Below are 15687 nucleotides of genomic sequence, written 5' to 3' on the forward strand. Positions count from 1 at the left end.
CTAGGAAAAACTTCATTGCTACAAATACTTTTTGCTTAATATAGCAGAGGAGCCTGAAAACAGGATTAACCCACAAGCATGCTGCCACCTGGTGGCAACTCATGAAAGGAACATCTGATTGCTGCCAACAAATTTCATTTAGCGTTAGGAAGAGAGAGAATGCTGTTTTGCCACTGCTAAGGCTTGCTCTGATTCCCCCAGCCTGGAATGATAATTTGGGAGTGGGCGGGCAGGGAAAACATTGCCGTGGGGGGTGGGGAGAGAAGAAACAGCTTGCAAAATGTGAAAGAAACTGGCTGCAACAGTAAGACAACCCCCCCCCCCAATCCTTCGCGCTCCTCGGTGGTGACAAGTGAGATCTAACCCAAAGGTCTGGTGGCCACAGCTGCAAGAGGAGGAAGTTGGAAGTGCGAAACAGAGAAGAAGAAAAAGGAGAAGCAGTTTAACTGCGGTATAGCAGCAACTTCTGTTTTTCCTCTACAGTTTGCAGAGGACCAGGGGAGGGGGGAATTTGGACTGTGTCTTTATCTTGGACCAAAGTGTACGCAGCCCCCACAAGCACACATGGGGTGTATAACTCAACAGGAAAGACTCCTGTGTCCCAGCCATAGCTGTCAACCATCCCTTATTTGGCGGGAAAGTCCCTTATCCCAGTGTCGTGTCCCGCTGCTGTCCCTTATTGATGATGTCCCTTCAATTTCCTGGGTTTCAAAGGAAGCAGCTCCTCTCCCTCCCTCCCTCCCTGCCGGCCAGGGAGGAGGGAGGCTCCAACTGTGTTGCTTGGCTGCGTTGTTCACCCAATAAGGAGTCTAAGAACGACTGGGGGGTGGAGCTTGCATGTCTTGTGCCGATCAAATTGGCCGCGTTGCCTGGGGACTCGCCTTTGCTCAGCGCTTCCCAGCGGAGAGCTGATGGTGGTTTTCCTTGCTGCATCCCCTTTGCCGGGTTGCTGCGCTGTGGGAACCACCGCTTGAGGCTTCGTTTGGCTGCTTGTTGACTAAAAACCCTTATTTTGGCTGCTGATCCCTTATTTTCGAGGCTGCTGGTCTCTTATTTTCAAATCTGTAAGTTGACAGCTATGGTCCCAGCCCCAACTGAAATGAATTGGGAGCAGAACAAGCTTCCTCCTGGATTTTGCTCCAGGCCACCCAACACTCTCCTTAGCTCTTCTTTAACCTCCCTTGTTTCTGGCAGGTATTTCTACTTTAATTGCAGGCATTATTGTCCCTGTTTAGAGGTGGTGGCCATTCAAACCTGCAACTCATTGCCCTCTGGCCTACAAGATCTTCTTGCATCACCCCTAGGTATGTGAGGGTCTCTTCTGTGTGTGTGTGATTTCTTATCGTAAGGTAGAAAGCACTCTGCACAAGCTCAGTGGCACCTTTAAAACTACAGTGGTACCTTGGGTTAAGAACTTAATTCGTTCTGGAGGTCCCTTCTTAACCTGAAACTGTTCTTAACCTGAGGTACCACTTTAGCTAATGGGGCCGCCGCCACTGCATGATTTCTGTTCTCATCCTGAAGCAAAGTTCTTAACCCGAGGTACTATTTCTGGGTTAGTGGAGTCTGTAACCTGAAGCGTATGTAAACTGAAGCGTCTGTAACCTGAGGTACCACTGTACAGGTGTTTCAGATCTGAAACCTTGGCACCAGGAATAGGTTAAGGAAAGAGGACTAAGCACGGGCTTCTGCAAAGATAACCCTAATTCTGACGAACTTGTCTGAAAAAGCCTGTGATAATGAGGTCTGGAATACTCTATGTGTATCAAGAAGATCCATTTCCTTCCCAACTTTTCTCCTCCTAACAATATCTGGGTTCAGCATCCTGAATCACAGAACTGTAGAGTTGGAAGGGACCCTGAGGGACATCTAGTCCAACCCCCTGCAATGCAGGAATCTCAGCCAAAGTAGCCATGACAGATGGCCACCCAACCTCTGCTTAAAAACCCCCAAGGAAGGAGAGTCCACAACCTTCAGAGGGAGACTGCTGCACAGCTGAACAGCTCTTATTGCCAGAAAGTTATGAATGATGTTTAGCTGGAATCTCATTCCTTGTAACGTGAAACCATTGGTTTGAGAGCAGGAGAAAAGAAGCCTGTTTCATCTTCCATGTGACAGCCCTTTAGATATTTGAAGATGGCGATCACATCTCCCTCTTAGTCTCCTCTTTTTCTGGCTAAACATACCCAACTCCCTCAACCATTCTTCACAAGGCTTGGTTTCCAAATGCTTTATCATCTTAGCTACTCTCTTCTGCATGCATTCCAGCTTCTCAATATCCTTCTTAAATTGTGGCACCCAGAACTGTACGCAGTACTCTGGGCGTGGTCTGACCAAGGCAGAATACAGCAGTATTAGGCGCTGTGGGTTAAACCACAGAGCCTAGGACTTGCCGATCAGAAGGTCGGCGGTTCGAATCCCCGTAACGGGGTGAGCTCCCGTTGCTCGGTCCCAGCTCCTGCCCACCTAGCAGTTTGAAAGCAATTCAAAGTGCAAGTAGATAAATAGGTACCACTCCAGTGGAAAGGTAAATGGTGTTTCCGTGCACTGCTCTGGTTCGCCAGAAGCAGCTTAGTCCTGCTGGCCACATGACCCGGAAGCTGTACGCTGGCTCCCTCGGCCAGTAAAGCAAGATGAGCGCCGCAACCCCAGAGTCGGTCACGACTGGACCTAATGGTCAGGGGTCCCTTTACCTTTAGGACTTCCCTTGATCCGAACACTAGACTGGATCTGAACACCGTTGATGCAGTCTAGAATTGCATTAGCTTTTTTTTGCTGCTGCATCACATTGTTGTCTCGTGCGATCTACTTAAGACCCCCAGATCCTTTTCACATGTACTTCTGGCAAGCCAGGGATGGGAAACGTGTGGCCCTCCAGATGTTGTCGGGACTACCAACTCCCATCGCTCCCAGTCTGAATGGCCAATGGTCAGGGACGATGGGAGCTGGAGTCCCACAACTCTGGAAGGCAGGATTTTCCAGGAGGTGTTTCTAACTGGAGACATCAGGGTGTGGACCTGAGGCCTCCGGCATGCAACTGAACCAGGCAACTTGTATTCTCTCTCCTCCTTGCCGTGGGACCACATTAATCCAGTGCTAGAACAGCTGCACTGGCTCCCGGTGGAGTACAGGGTCAGGTTTAAGGTGCTGGTTTTAACCTTTAAAGCCCTATACGGCCTGGGACCCTCGTACTTACGGGACCGCCTCTCCTGGTATGCCCCGCGAGGACCTTACGGTCCGCAAATAATAATGTCTTGGAGGTCCTGGGCCTCAAGGAGGTTAAACTGGCCTCAACCAGGACCAAGGCCTTTTTGGCTTTGGCCCCAGCCTGGTGGAACGCCCTATCGCAGGAGACCAGGGCCCTGAGGGACTTGATATCCTTCTGCAGTGCCTGCAAGACTGAGCTGTTCTGCCTGGCCTTCGGTCCAGGCCCAGTTTGACTCCCCCCATCTATGGGACCCTGTAAGTTATCTTTGGCCCTTTTATCGGCTCATGTGGAACCAACATGGATAGCCGGCTCTGATGAATACTTGAGGTTCCCGACCCCTATGGTTGTAATTTCATGGGCAGTCATTTAATTTTATCCTGATTCTAATTTTTAAGCTGTATTTTAATCAATTGTTTGATTGTGTTTTAATGTACAATGGTACATCAGGTTAAGAACTTAATTCGTTCTGGAGGTCTGTTCTTAATCTGAAACTGTCCTTAACCTGAAGCACCACTTTAGCTAATGGGGCCTCCCGCTGTTTCTGCACAATTTCTGTTCTCATCCTGAAGCAAAGTTCTTAACCTGAGGTACTATTTCTGGGTTAGCGGAGTCTGTAACGTGAAGCGTCTGTAACCTGAAGCGTATGTAACCCGCGTACCACTGTACTTGACATTTGATGATAGCCACCCTGAGCCCGGCCTTGGCCAGGGAGGGCGGGGTATAAATAAAAATTTACTTATTTACTTACTCAAAATGTGTTGCCCGTTGGCAGTGGGCCACTTCCTTATTGCCAGCCTTCCTCTCTCCCTCTCCCCAAGAATCTAACTTATAATAAAGTCAGTGTCAGCTACATCGATTCTGCAATACAGCTTGAAAACCACAATGGCTGCACGATGCTTTAGAAAAAACAGCAGCATGTGCTGATAAGCTAGATCTTTGCATATAAAAGCAATAATAATATGGGGGTAAAGGATTTTTTTTGGCAGGGGGAAGCTGTATTCAAATCGTGAGAGAGAGAGCGCTAGATACTGGTTATATACAACTCATTGATTTATATCTTTCATATATCTAGGCAGGTTCCAACCTCACGGGCATCAACGATTTCTTTAGCGCCAGCAGATCTGGCCCGTACAAATTTTGGGCACAGGTTTCATCCAACGGCGCAGCGTGTGTGGCGGCAAATGTCATCGATTGCCTGGAGGGAGGTGCTAAAATAAGCATCTGCTTGTTACGGAGCCTAATTGAGAAAGCAATAAAGAAAACGCGGTGGCAATTTTACACTCGTTTAAACATTCAGAAACTCCGCAGAAAAGGACTGCAGAGCAAAGCAGGAAACTCCAGGGCTTGGTGCTTCGGCCCGGACTTCATCCCCATCAGTCATCTCCACCGCAGATCCTGAGCAATGTGGCCTCATAATCCCCAGAAGTGTCAGACTGCAAAGGGGGTAAAACAAAAAACAGCCAGGAAGCCACATTAAAGAGGCACATTTCAATCTCTTAACGTTCTCTTAAATCCATTTATAGACAAAAGCAGCACTGCGCCGCAGTTATGGCTGCCAGGCCACATCATGCCATAGAGCAAGACCCAGGCCATGGGGGGACCGTTAAACTGCGCAAAGGCTTTCCTGTCTAGCAAGAGAACGCTGCTGCTATAGAGAGTGTGCTGGTGAAAGGAAACCTTTAAAAAGGACATCTGGATCCCCCATAAAACCACCAAGTTAACAGCTGAGCTTGTTTTCCACTCAACATGATAGCCCGGGGAGGCCCTCATTATCAGCAGACATCTGGGCAGAGAGCTTGTCTCCGCAGTCTGTCTATCCGCAGGCTCAAGGAAGCCTCAGCTTTTCCACTCACGGGCATCTGCATATGCAAACATGGTTGCTCTCACACAGATTTCCACCACCTGTAATATTTACTTTGAGTTTTATTTTTTATTTTTGTAGTGGTGGTTACAGTTTTAAAGCATCTTCATTTTTTCCCCCAGGAGTTCAAATTATTTTAGTCATTTACAGAGTCTAAAAACCTCCCAAGAACCTTTTATATGTCCTTCCCAGCAGCTGGTGCATCACCCACCTTGGTGTTTTGGGTGTAGATGACCTGTGCTCTGTGCTTGGACACCAGTTTGATTAGGCCTTTGCTGAGAAGTTCCTCTAGCCAAGGAGCCTCGAATCTTCAGCCTTTCAGAGACCACAGCAGGTGTGATGAGTTTGTAGTTTGGCACCTCCTTGCACAGCTTGTCATAAGTAGCTTTGTCAAACAGAACAAGGTTGTTCAACTTGTCTCTTACTTTCCCTTTGGACCACTTCTTCTTCTTGGCTTTTCCGCTGGACTTGTTGACGGGGTCCTTGTCCTTCTTGGCCGACTTGCCCGCGTCCTCCTTCTTCTTATCGTCCTTTGGCGTCATGGTGCAGTCGGAGCGGCTACCGTCGCTGCTTCTCCCTCAGCGACTTCCGGCCAGAAGAGCATCTTCATATTTTATTTTATTTTTTGATATGCAGAAAATGCATAGAGGACACAGGGCTCTTGCGACCTTTCCTAGTGGCGCAGATCAGCATGACAAGCTAGACTGGCTGAAAGTCCCTCTTTTGCACAAAGACTGAAAAGTCCCTCTTTTGCATCTGGGGGGGGGGCGCAAGAGGCTAGCTTTTGGGTGACCGAAAATAAAGCTTCAGACACTCCTGTGCCTGTGAGTGGGAAAGCTTCTGCAGAGCTGCCTGCCACGATTTCGTATGTGACGTTTTCACATCACTGAGGACCAGAAACTTGCTTTAAAAAAAATGATAGCAAAGGTTCTCAGGGATTCTATGCTCATGTCCCAGTTCAGGAAAGTACTTAAACATTTAGCAGTGTGTTCACTTATGCTGTCTCGGAAGAGCACTCAGCATCTTGAGCGAAGTCACGTTTTGGCCAGTCATTTCACCTTCTCACAAACCTCTCCAATAGGCAGCATTGCTCAAGCCCAGAAAAGCATGAAAATGTTTAAAGCCTGCAGCACAACCCCAGGTTGCCAGCTAAAGCTTGGTAGGTTTACGGGACTCGGGTGGCACTGTGGTCTAACACCACTGAGCCTCTTGGGCTTGCTGATCCAAAGGTCGGCGGCTCGAATCCCCATGATGGAGTGAGCTCCCGTTGCTCTGTCCCAGCTCCTGCCAACCTAGCAGTTTGAAAGCACACCAGTGCAAGTAGATAAATAGGTACCACTGTGGCGGGAAGGTAAATGGCATTTCCATGTGCTCTGGTTTCCATCATGGTGTTCTGTTGTGCCAGAAGCAGTTTAGTCCTGCTGGCACATGACCCGGAAAGCTGTCTATGGACAAACACTGGCTCCCTCGGCCTGAAAGCGAGATGAGTGCCACAACCCCATAGTCACCTTTGACTGGACTTAACTATCCAGGGGTCCTTTATCTTTACCTTAGGTTTACACATGCTATCAGGGCTGAGGGAGGATTGGTCTACTGTGTCATAGAACCCATCTGTGAAGAATTAAGAGAGCCCGGGTGACGTTTAGGGATCTGCCCCAAGTAACAGAGAACAGAAGTTCCATAGCTTCCATCTGTCTCTGCTTTCCCACAATGTCTTTCATGTCCAAGACCAAAGAAGTAGATTCACACACAGAGAGAGAAAGAGATCTGGAATATAGCTGAAGCGATTGAGGTACTCACTTTAATAGCAGAATACAAGGAGACGCCGTACAGTTTCTTATATTCAGCTCGAATATCCAAGAGATCAATCTCTGACCTGGATGCCAGAATTCTGTTCAGTGTGAATTCATCTGTCCCAGCCCCCTATCAACAAGGAAAGGGATCATCATCATCATTATGATTATTTATAAATTTTGTATACCGCCTAATACCCCTCGGTATTGGAGTAGTTTCAACACAATATAAAAACACAAAAACACATAATAAAAGTAAAAACCAAAAAGAACCCAGTAACTCCCCTTCCATTTAAAAAAATTGTTTCATTTGCGTTTCAGAGCAACAGACCCTGTACTTTGAAAAGCGCACACACACACACACACACACACACACAATTTACGTGTTTTGCAAAAAATGGCAGAAAACGTCCCTCTAATTCAGGGATGCCCTGCCATCCTCCAGATATTGTTGGACGTCATATCCCATCATGCTGGCTGGGGCTGATGGGAATTGGAGTCCAACGGAGAGCCCTATACAGGCTCCTCCCCCCTACCTTTGTTTGGCAAGGCTGCTCCATAGCAGCAGCACCTATACAATCCTCACCAGCGCAGAGCTTTTTCCCTTGAAAGATTCAGTGCTACGCCGCCTGCAATCTTGCAGGAAAGGTTCGCCAAGGTTCCGAATTCAGAGAGGTATTGTTCTTGCGGTGTAGGACCGGCCGAGACCATTGCACATGTCTTGTTCTACTGTCCATTTTATGAAGTAAAAGGTAAAGGGACCCCTGACCATTAGGTCCAGCCGTGACCAATTCTGGGGTTGTGGCGCTCATCTCGCTTTATTGGCCGAGGGCTAAGCCGCTTCTGGCGAACCAGAGCAGCGCACGGAAATGCCGTTTACCTTCCTGCCGGAGTGGTACCTATTTATCTACTTGCACTTTGATATGCTTTCAAACTGCTAGGTTGGCAGGAGCAGGGACCAAGCAACGGGAGCTCACCCCGTTGCGGGGATTCAAACTGCCGACCTTCTGATTGGCAAGTCCTAGGCTCTGTGGTTTAACCCATTTTATGAAGTAATCAACAACAAATGTTTGTGCCTCAATCTGAAGGAGAGGCTAAACTGTTCTGATTCCTACAGGGTTTCTCTTTTTATTGAATAGCTGCGGGAATGGCAGTATGGAGAAAGGAGCAGAATATGGGAGCAATGCCATGAAACTATGCAGCGCCGGATTTATGTATAAGCTAAACAAGCTATAGCTTAGGGTCCCACTACCTTGCCCCCCCCATTTTTCCACTACTCATATACTTCTTCTTAATTGTATTTCAGTTCAACAATTACTTTGATAAAATACACATTTTGTTACGTGCAAATGGCTATTACAGTGGTACCTCGGGATGCGAACGGGATCCGTTCCAGAGCCCTGTTCACATCCTGAATATAACGTAAGATGTGACAGTGCGTCTGCACGTGCTCGGGTCACGTTTCGCTGCTTCCACGCATGCGCGTGACATTTTGACCATCTGCGCATGTGGCGAAACCTGGAAGTAACGCACTCCGTTACTTCTGGGTCGCTGCAGAGTGGGACCCGAAAGTGCTCAACCTGAGGTGTATTTATCCCGAGATATGTATGTCCATAAATTACCATATAATATTCTACACAAAAAAACGGCGAGAATTTGTTGTTGACAAAGGAAAGCTGGACACATAAAGCGCCCCGTTACCTTCAGTAGCTTAGGGCCTCATCAAACCTAAATCCGGCCCTGAAACAACGTTGTCATAAGACCTGAGTGGTACTTTTTAACCTTATAGTTTCATCTCAAAGCATCTCCTTCTGTGAACAGATGCCAATTGTATGTTTCGACCCAAATATTCCTGTTTCCTTTGTATGCCGATAAAGGTTGAATGACGGATTTAAGAAGGTAGCATCTTGTGTCCTTACCTTCAAAGACTTGTGCAGCCTTTCAGCAAAGAATGCTGGAGTGTTGTTTGCACATTTGACTATCAAAAAGAAAGAAAGAAAGAAAGAAGAGGGTTAGCAGTTGACTCCATTATTGCATTTTCTCTGCTGGAACAGCTATGGAGGAGTGCCAAGGTTGTGCAGATAAGTGAAATTGGTGGGCAACCACAGCGCTTGCAAAACATCCAACCCTCATTCAGAACAGATGCATGTTAATGCATTCTGTTTGGTGCTTGTTTACAATGCCTTTGCCAGTATTTTTTCTTACTGCTGCCCCCTCGTGGGTAATTATGTTAACTGCATCTGCACGTAGTGATGTATGGAAGTGAGAGCTGGACCATAAAGAAGGCTGATCACCAAAGAATTGATGCTTTTGAATTCTGGTGCTGGAGGAGACTCTTGAGAGTCCCATGAACTGCAAGAAGATCAAACCGATCCATTCTGAAGGAAATCAGCCCTGAGTGCTCACTGGAAGGACAGATCCTGAAGCTGAGGCTCCAAGACTTTGTCCACCTCCTGAGAAAAGAAGACGCCCTGGAAAAGACCCTGATGTTGGGAAAGATGGAGGGCACAAGGAGAAGGGGACGACAGAGGTCGAGATGGTTGGACAGTGTTCTGGAAGCTACCAGCATGAGTTTGACCAAACTGCGGGAGGCAGTGGAAGATAGGAGTGCCTGGCGTGCACTGGTCCATGAGGTCACGAAGAGTCGGACACGACTAAACGACTAAACAACAAAGCATTTGCACAACTCTGAAGACTTCCTTTAGAACAGGTCAAGCCGTCTCCCGAACTCCGTGAAAATGCAATGGAAGCTCCCATTTTTTTGCAAGTACTAAACTGGATTTGGGGAGCGTCTGAATGTGCTCCCCCCCCCAATTTTTTTTTTTTAAAAAAATGACATAATTGCACCACTTTAAAAATTTTTTTTAAAAAAAATCTGCTTGAATGCTTTTGGGGATTTTTTTTTTTTTTTTTTTTGAGCTCTGAATTAACATGCTGTGGTAAAACTGAGCTGGTTTATTCATTTATTGGTGTGGGGAGAGAGAGATGAAGATAACAAAACTTACCCATTGCATCAGAACATTTACAGTTAGCAAAAGGGCTTTAATTTTAGGATTCAAAACTCAAAATATCCCACCCACATAGGTTTGGGTGTCAAGCATTTTCTTTAATTCTGCCCTTGTTAAAAAAGAAATTCACTGTTTCTGCAATAACAGAAATAGAAGCACAGTTAAGTGCTGCAGTACTAAAAGCTCTAGGCCTTTCCCCTTCCCTCTGATGAAAATTTTATTATTTATACCTCACCTATCGGACTGGGTTGCCCCAAGTATTCTGGGCAGCTTCCAACATATATAAAAACATAATTAAACATCTATATCTATTTTTTTAATAACTATTTCTTAATTTTCCCAAAAGATAGCATCAATATATACTATATATAAAAAAAAGAAAAAAATCATAAAAAATTAAACCAGAATTAAAAGCTCTAGGCCTTGATCATAGCCATCAATAAATATAAAAGTCAGTTGCCTGATATTCCATCACGGCCATCAGAATAGCATGGTTGGTAGAGTATGAGGCTCTCAAGGGTCGTGGGTTCGAACCCCACGCTGGGCAAAAGATTCCTGCATTGCAGGGGGTTGGACTAGAATCAGTGTTTCCCAACCTTGGGCCTCCAGCTGTTTTTGGACTACAATTCCCATCATCCCTTGCCACTGGTCTTGCTAGTCAGGGATGGTGGGAGTTGTAGTTCAAAAACAGCTGGAGGCCCAAGGTTGGGAAACACTGGACTAGATGGCACTCATGGTCCCTTCCAACTCTTTTTATGCTTCTGTGCTTCTGTATGACTAATCGCCAGGTGCATTTTAGTGCTATGGGCACAAATCTTACTTGTCGGAGGATGGGGAACAACAGGCACCAGGAACAAAAGTGAGGGAGACCTCAAAAGGCGCAAACATCACATTTGTGGAAATGTACCCCCAAAGTAGGCTTATAGTGCCTGCCACTTTTTGAACTAAGTCGCTCTTCCTCAGAGGCAACTTAGTCCGAACTGGCTGGCATTTCCTGTGGCCGATGGGAGGTAAAGGTAAAGGGACCCCTGTCCGTTAAGTCCAGTTGCGGACGACTCTGGTGTTGCGGCGCTCATCTCGCTTTATTGGCCGAGGGAGCCGGCATACAGCTTCCGGGTCATGTGGCCAGCATGACTTAACCACTTCTGGCGGAGTGGTACCTATTTATCTACTTGCACTCTGACGTGCCTTCGAACTCCTAGGTTAGCAGGAGCAGGGACTGAGCAACGGAAGCTGACCCCGTCGTGGGGATTTGAACCGCCGACCTTCTGATCGACAAGTCCTAGGCTCTGTGGTTTAACCCACAGCGCCACCCGTGTCCCCGTGGCTGATGGGAATCATAGTCCAAAACATCTGAAGGGCACTAGGTTGGGGAAGGCAGACTCACACTGTGAGCTGACTAATACAGTGGACACTCGGGTTGCGAACGTTATCCGTGCGGGAGGCACATTCGCAACCCGTGTCTGCGCATGCATGGGTCACGATTTAGCGCTTCTGTGCATGTGCAAGCGCTAAAACCCAGAAGTAACCATTCCGGTACTTCCGGGTTCGGCACGGTGCGCAACCCGAAATCGCGCACCCCAAAGTGTCTGTAACCTGAGGTATGACTGTAGTTAGGTATATCTCACACAGACCCATTTCCCTCAAGTCCTCCTTACCTATGGCCAGCAGCAGGTCTTCAAAACTTCCTGAGGTTTCGCTCTGGATGCTGTCTTCCAGTTTCTTCCCACTGATATTTCTGTATTCTTCAAAGGCTTAGGAACGACAAGAGATAAGAACGCCAGTGCTGTTAAGGGGCATCTCCAGGCGGTAGAAAAATTCGCAAGACTTGCCTATTTGCCTCCCTTTACTGAACAGCAGAGAAAAAGAGAGGACCCCCAGAATGGTTTCTTACTTAGTTTCAGCTGAGGGAAACTGCTGAAGCACAGAACCTCAATGAATTTGCCCTCGTCGGTCCCCCACCTCTTCTCGCCTGCGTTGTACAGGATCTAAAAGAAGAAGAAGAAGACTAGAGATTAAAAGCTTGCCTGTATTCTTTGCCTGGTCTCTGTTGCATTCTAAACACTTCCAAGGTAGGTTAGCAAAGGAGGAAGGCTGGGGCTCATATACCTTTAGTTGTTGAGGGAATTTCAGCCCCTTCTGCAACTATTAAAAGTGCAGAAGCCCTCAGGAACCAGGAAGACGTTTTTTAAAAAAATAAGAAATGGGGAAAACATATAATTTACATTAAAAACCAATGTAAACAATTAAAATTATTAGTCAAACTGGAATAACACTTATAGTTTCTACCCTGGTCTTCTTGCGAGTGAAAAAAACGGTATTTCAATTAATTGATTGTGATTTTATGTAAACTGTGTTATTGTTACTGTTGTTAGCTGCTCTTAGCCCAGCTTTGGCTGGGGAGGGTGGAATATAAATAAAATGTTGTTGTTGTTGTTGTTGTTGTTGTTGTTGTTGTTGTTGTTGTTATGCACTTCTTTCCAACTCTCCAGTGTCCTTTTGGAGATGCAGACATCCTGCTGTCCCCCCCCCAAATGCTTCTTCAGAAGGATGGAGCAAGCCCAGCCCTGCACAGCTTACGATACAACATGATACGATAATCTTTATTGTCATTGTCCCATATAGAACAACGAAATTGAAAAAATCTACATCAGACTTTCAAAAACCAACAAGCCTGCTACCCCAGCTATCCCAGCCTGGTTAGCCCCCTAAAAACTCTGATACCCCATAATTAAATACAATATACTCCCATAGAGACTACCTTACACTGTGTTTAAAACCAAAATCGCATTTGGATAGAAACTGTTTCTCAGGCGGCTTGCCGGCTCAGAAACTCTAAGAAACGTTTTTAAGCAGCTCAGAAGCTTCCTGATTGGCCAAACCTACAGCCGACACCTTTCTGAATTGCTATTACCTGAGCGTCCTTCTTTGCTACCTGCTCATCCGGTCTTTGATTCTCATCTCTTCGGCCCTGTGAACACATTGAGAGAAGTTTCAAAAGCTAAGTAAAATAAGAGCACTCGTTGCATTAAACAGCATTTGGTGCCAGCCCTGTGTCACAAGCAAATGGGAGATGGAGAACAAGCATGACAAGGTTTCCTTTGCAGGAGGGCACAAGACTTAGGGCCCCCCTGTAGCAATAGATTTATGTGCAAGTGGCGCTGTGGGTTAAACCACAGAGCCTAGGACTTGCTGATCAGAAGGTCGGCAGTTTGAATCCCTGCTACGGGGTGAGCTCCTATTGCTCGGTCCCTGCTCCTGCCAACCTAGCAGTTTGAAAGCACGTCAAAGTGCAATAGGTACTGCTCCGACGGGAAGGTAAACAGCATTTCCGTGCGCTGCTCTGGTTCGCCAGAAGTGGCTTAGTCATGCTGGCCACATGACCCGGAAGCTGTACGCTGGCTCCCTCGGCCAATAAAGCGAGATGAGCACTGCAACCCCAGAGTCGGCCACGACTGGACCTAATGGTCAGGGGTCCCTTTACCTTTAGGTTGAGCATGTTAGCCTGTGGTCCAGTCTCCCATGGGTGATGCCCCCACCCCAGGCAACAGATTTGAGGGCAGGAGAAGGGTCATCTGAAGCAAAGGGCTGTGGTAGAACATCTGCTTTGAATGCAGAAGAAGGGGTGGAATTTGGTAATATGGCGCCCTGGGCAGGAAATTTGTTGCCCACCACTAAATATTTCTTCTTTTCACAATAATTCATTTGGGTACTGTTGCTTCTTATGGATCTTTATATGGTACCCATTTAAATATAGGTTTTATAATCATCATTATTTTGTGCCCCCTTGGCTTGGCACCCCGTGTGAGGGAACTGCCTGCACTGCCTAAATCCAGTGCTGGCAGAAGGCTCTGGGTTCCATTCCTGTCATTTCCAGTCTTACTTCCAGGTTTGCAGTGTTTGGGTTCCAAGTTGTTTGAGTGCCAAGGCGTTTGAGAACCAGGGCACCACTGTAAAGAGTCTGGACCAGGCGTGGGCGGGCTCTGGCCCTCCAGATGTTTGGGACGACAATTCCCATCATCCCTGACCACTGGTCCTGTTGGCTAGGGATGATGGGAATTGCAGTCCCGGACATCTGGAGGGCCGGAGTTTGCCTGTGCCTGGTTTGGACATTGCATATCATATATATATATTTATATACATACATACACACACACACACACACACACACACACACACACCAGCACCACGAGCACAACAACACATTTTCCACTCCTGCCCTAGGAAAAAAAAAAAGAAAAAAGGAACTGGGAAAGAGACTTGCGAGAAGCGCTGAACAATTCCTGCCATTCAGTGTAAGGTGGACCAATGGTTTGACTCAAGGCAGTTTGCTATGCTCTGAACTGTGTATTTATAAGAGCCAGAGTGACCAGTTATATTAAGCCAATGCAGCTGTGGAGTTCAACATTTATCTCATGCACAGCCTTCTTCTGAATGTGCTGTCATTATCGGAACTCAGAGCTGGAGGAGATCAACAGCATTTGGACCCAATGTTTGCCATAGGGCCTGTTGAAAGAGAGGTGTAGAATCCCAAAAAGAAACAAATACCACAAATAAGCTAATGGATTTGGGAATCTTGGAATCCCAACCTGGCCGTAAACAGGCAAGGCACAGATAACAAGAGAATTGCTGGAGGCTCTCTTACATCGGCCAGAGTTAACAGGGCTTGTCGGAAGTCACCAGATGTCTCGGAGCTGATGTCGTCCCCAAGACTCTTCTTATAAACTGGAAAGAAAAAGCCCATAAGCAAAATTTCAGGGACCAGGAGCAGTAAGGAATGCCATGCGTACAACAATTCCCAGGCTGTAGACCCCATCTTTAGCCTCGCAAAGGCCACAGGAGTGCCAGTGTGAGTCCTCTTGATTCCACAGCTCTAATTTTGGCCCACAGGCAAAGAGAGGCTGCCCCACACAACTGAAGCCTTCTTTTCCATAATTTCAAGTATTATTTTTTTAAAAAATGCTTGCCATCTCACACAAAATCAACAACAAGTTTACCCAAACTGGTTCCAACCAAGTTTCTCCTAACAGTTTAAGGAAGGGCCAGACAGCTGCTGTGCCTCAATATCCTAAATCTGAAAGATGCCTTTTGCCTGACAATGGCCTTGGAGCATGGAGGAAATTTCTAGAAAGGCCTTAATGGCTGAACTTTATTCTTGGAAGCTATGGAGCACAGGCTAACATATGTCCTTCTGGAGAAGCTGCAAGGTATCCTGGGAGCTGGATAATGAAGGTGCCAGATGTGGGAGGAAATTCCACAATTTAAGGGCTGCCACAGAGAATGGACTCTCTCAGGCCACCCCACTCACCCTAAACCTCTGGAGAACCGGCAAGGACCTTTAGTGGCCGGAATGGACCTGCTTAAATCACCCTGCTGTCATCCCAGTTAGATAATATTCTGATAAAGGCAGATGTTAAGTCAACCCTTTTGTCAATGGAAGAAAGGTACGGCTTTGCCTTAGAGTCAGTCCCAAGGGGCAGATTATGGGCCAACTTCAAAGCCATCAAGGGAGCATGGAGTCTGCCGTCAAAAGGACTTAACACCCAGTGCAGTGCAGTGTTTAAAGCAGTGGTGTTGAAACTTTTTTCAAAGAGGGTCAGATTTGATGAAGTGAAGGGCCATGAGGGCCCACCAAAGGGCCAACCAACCGGGAAATAAACTGCCACAGGGGCCGGATTAAACTGACCGGCGGGCCAGATTAATGTCAGCTTCGCCTTTGAGCGACTGGGCTCAACTTCTTCAGCCCCGACTGGGCCAGGCGAGCTGGGAAAGCATTTCCAGAGACCTTCCACTACGGGGAAGCAGGTCTAAGTGCAA

General features: G+C 47.0%; 1 protein-coding gene, 2 long non-coding RNA genes and 1 pseudogene across 4 annotated transcripts in view; 1 reads left to right on the top strand and 3 right to left on the bottom strand.

Annotated features, from left to right (window-relative positions):
- LOC309350463 overlaps positions 1–15687 on the top strand; it is a 597274-nt gene that overhangs the window by 526585 nt on the left and 55002 nt on the right. The window lies entirely within an intron of this gene.
- Positions 468–2986, bottom strand: LOC309350460. The gene is made up of 3 exons (XR_014160399.1): positions 2703–2986; positions 1075–2361; positions 468–591 (listed from the first exon to the last, which is right to left on the bottom strand). It is a non-coding gene; the product is annotated as an uncharacterized lncRNA (long non-coding RNA).
- The window catches only part of ANXA3 (annexin A3), a 32837-nt gene continuing 21316 nt past the window's right edge, over positions 4167–15687 (bottom strand). The window contains exons 7-13 of the mRNA XM_081877167.1: positions 14516–14595; positions 12785–12841; positions 11765–11858; positions 11529–11624; positions 8782–8840; positions 6870–6992; positions 4167–4641 (exon numbers count right to left, since the gene is read on the bottom strand). Coding sequence (XP_081733293.1) covers positions 4582–4641; positions 6870–6992; positions 8782–8840; positions 11529–11624; positions 11765–11858; positions 12785–12841; positions 14516–14595 — 569 coding nt within the window. The 3' untranslated portion in view covers positions 4167–4581. The remainder of the gene's footprint in view (positions 4642–6869; positions 6993–8781; positions 8841–11528; positions 11625–11764; positions 11859–12784; positions 12842–14515; positions 14596–15687) is intronic.
- On the bottom strand, positions 5205–5682 carry LOC309350386 (small ribosomal subunit protein eS25 pseudogene; annotated as a pseudogene). The gene has a single exon. The product of its transcript is annotated as a small ribosomal subunit protein eS25 pseudogene (transcript).

The sequence above is a fragment of the Podarcis erhardii genome, assembly GCF_964252035.2.
Source record: "Podarcis erhardii genome assembly, chromosome: 9".
Lineage (NCBI taxonomy): Eukaryota > Metazoa > Chordata > Lepidosauria > Squamata > Lacertidae > Podarcis > Podarcis erhardii.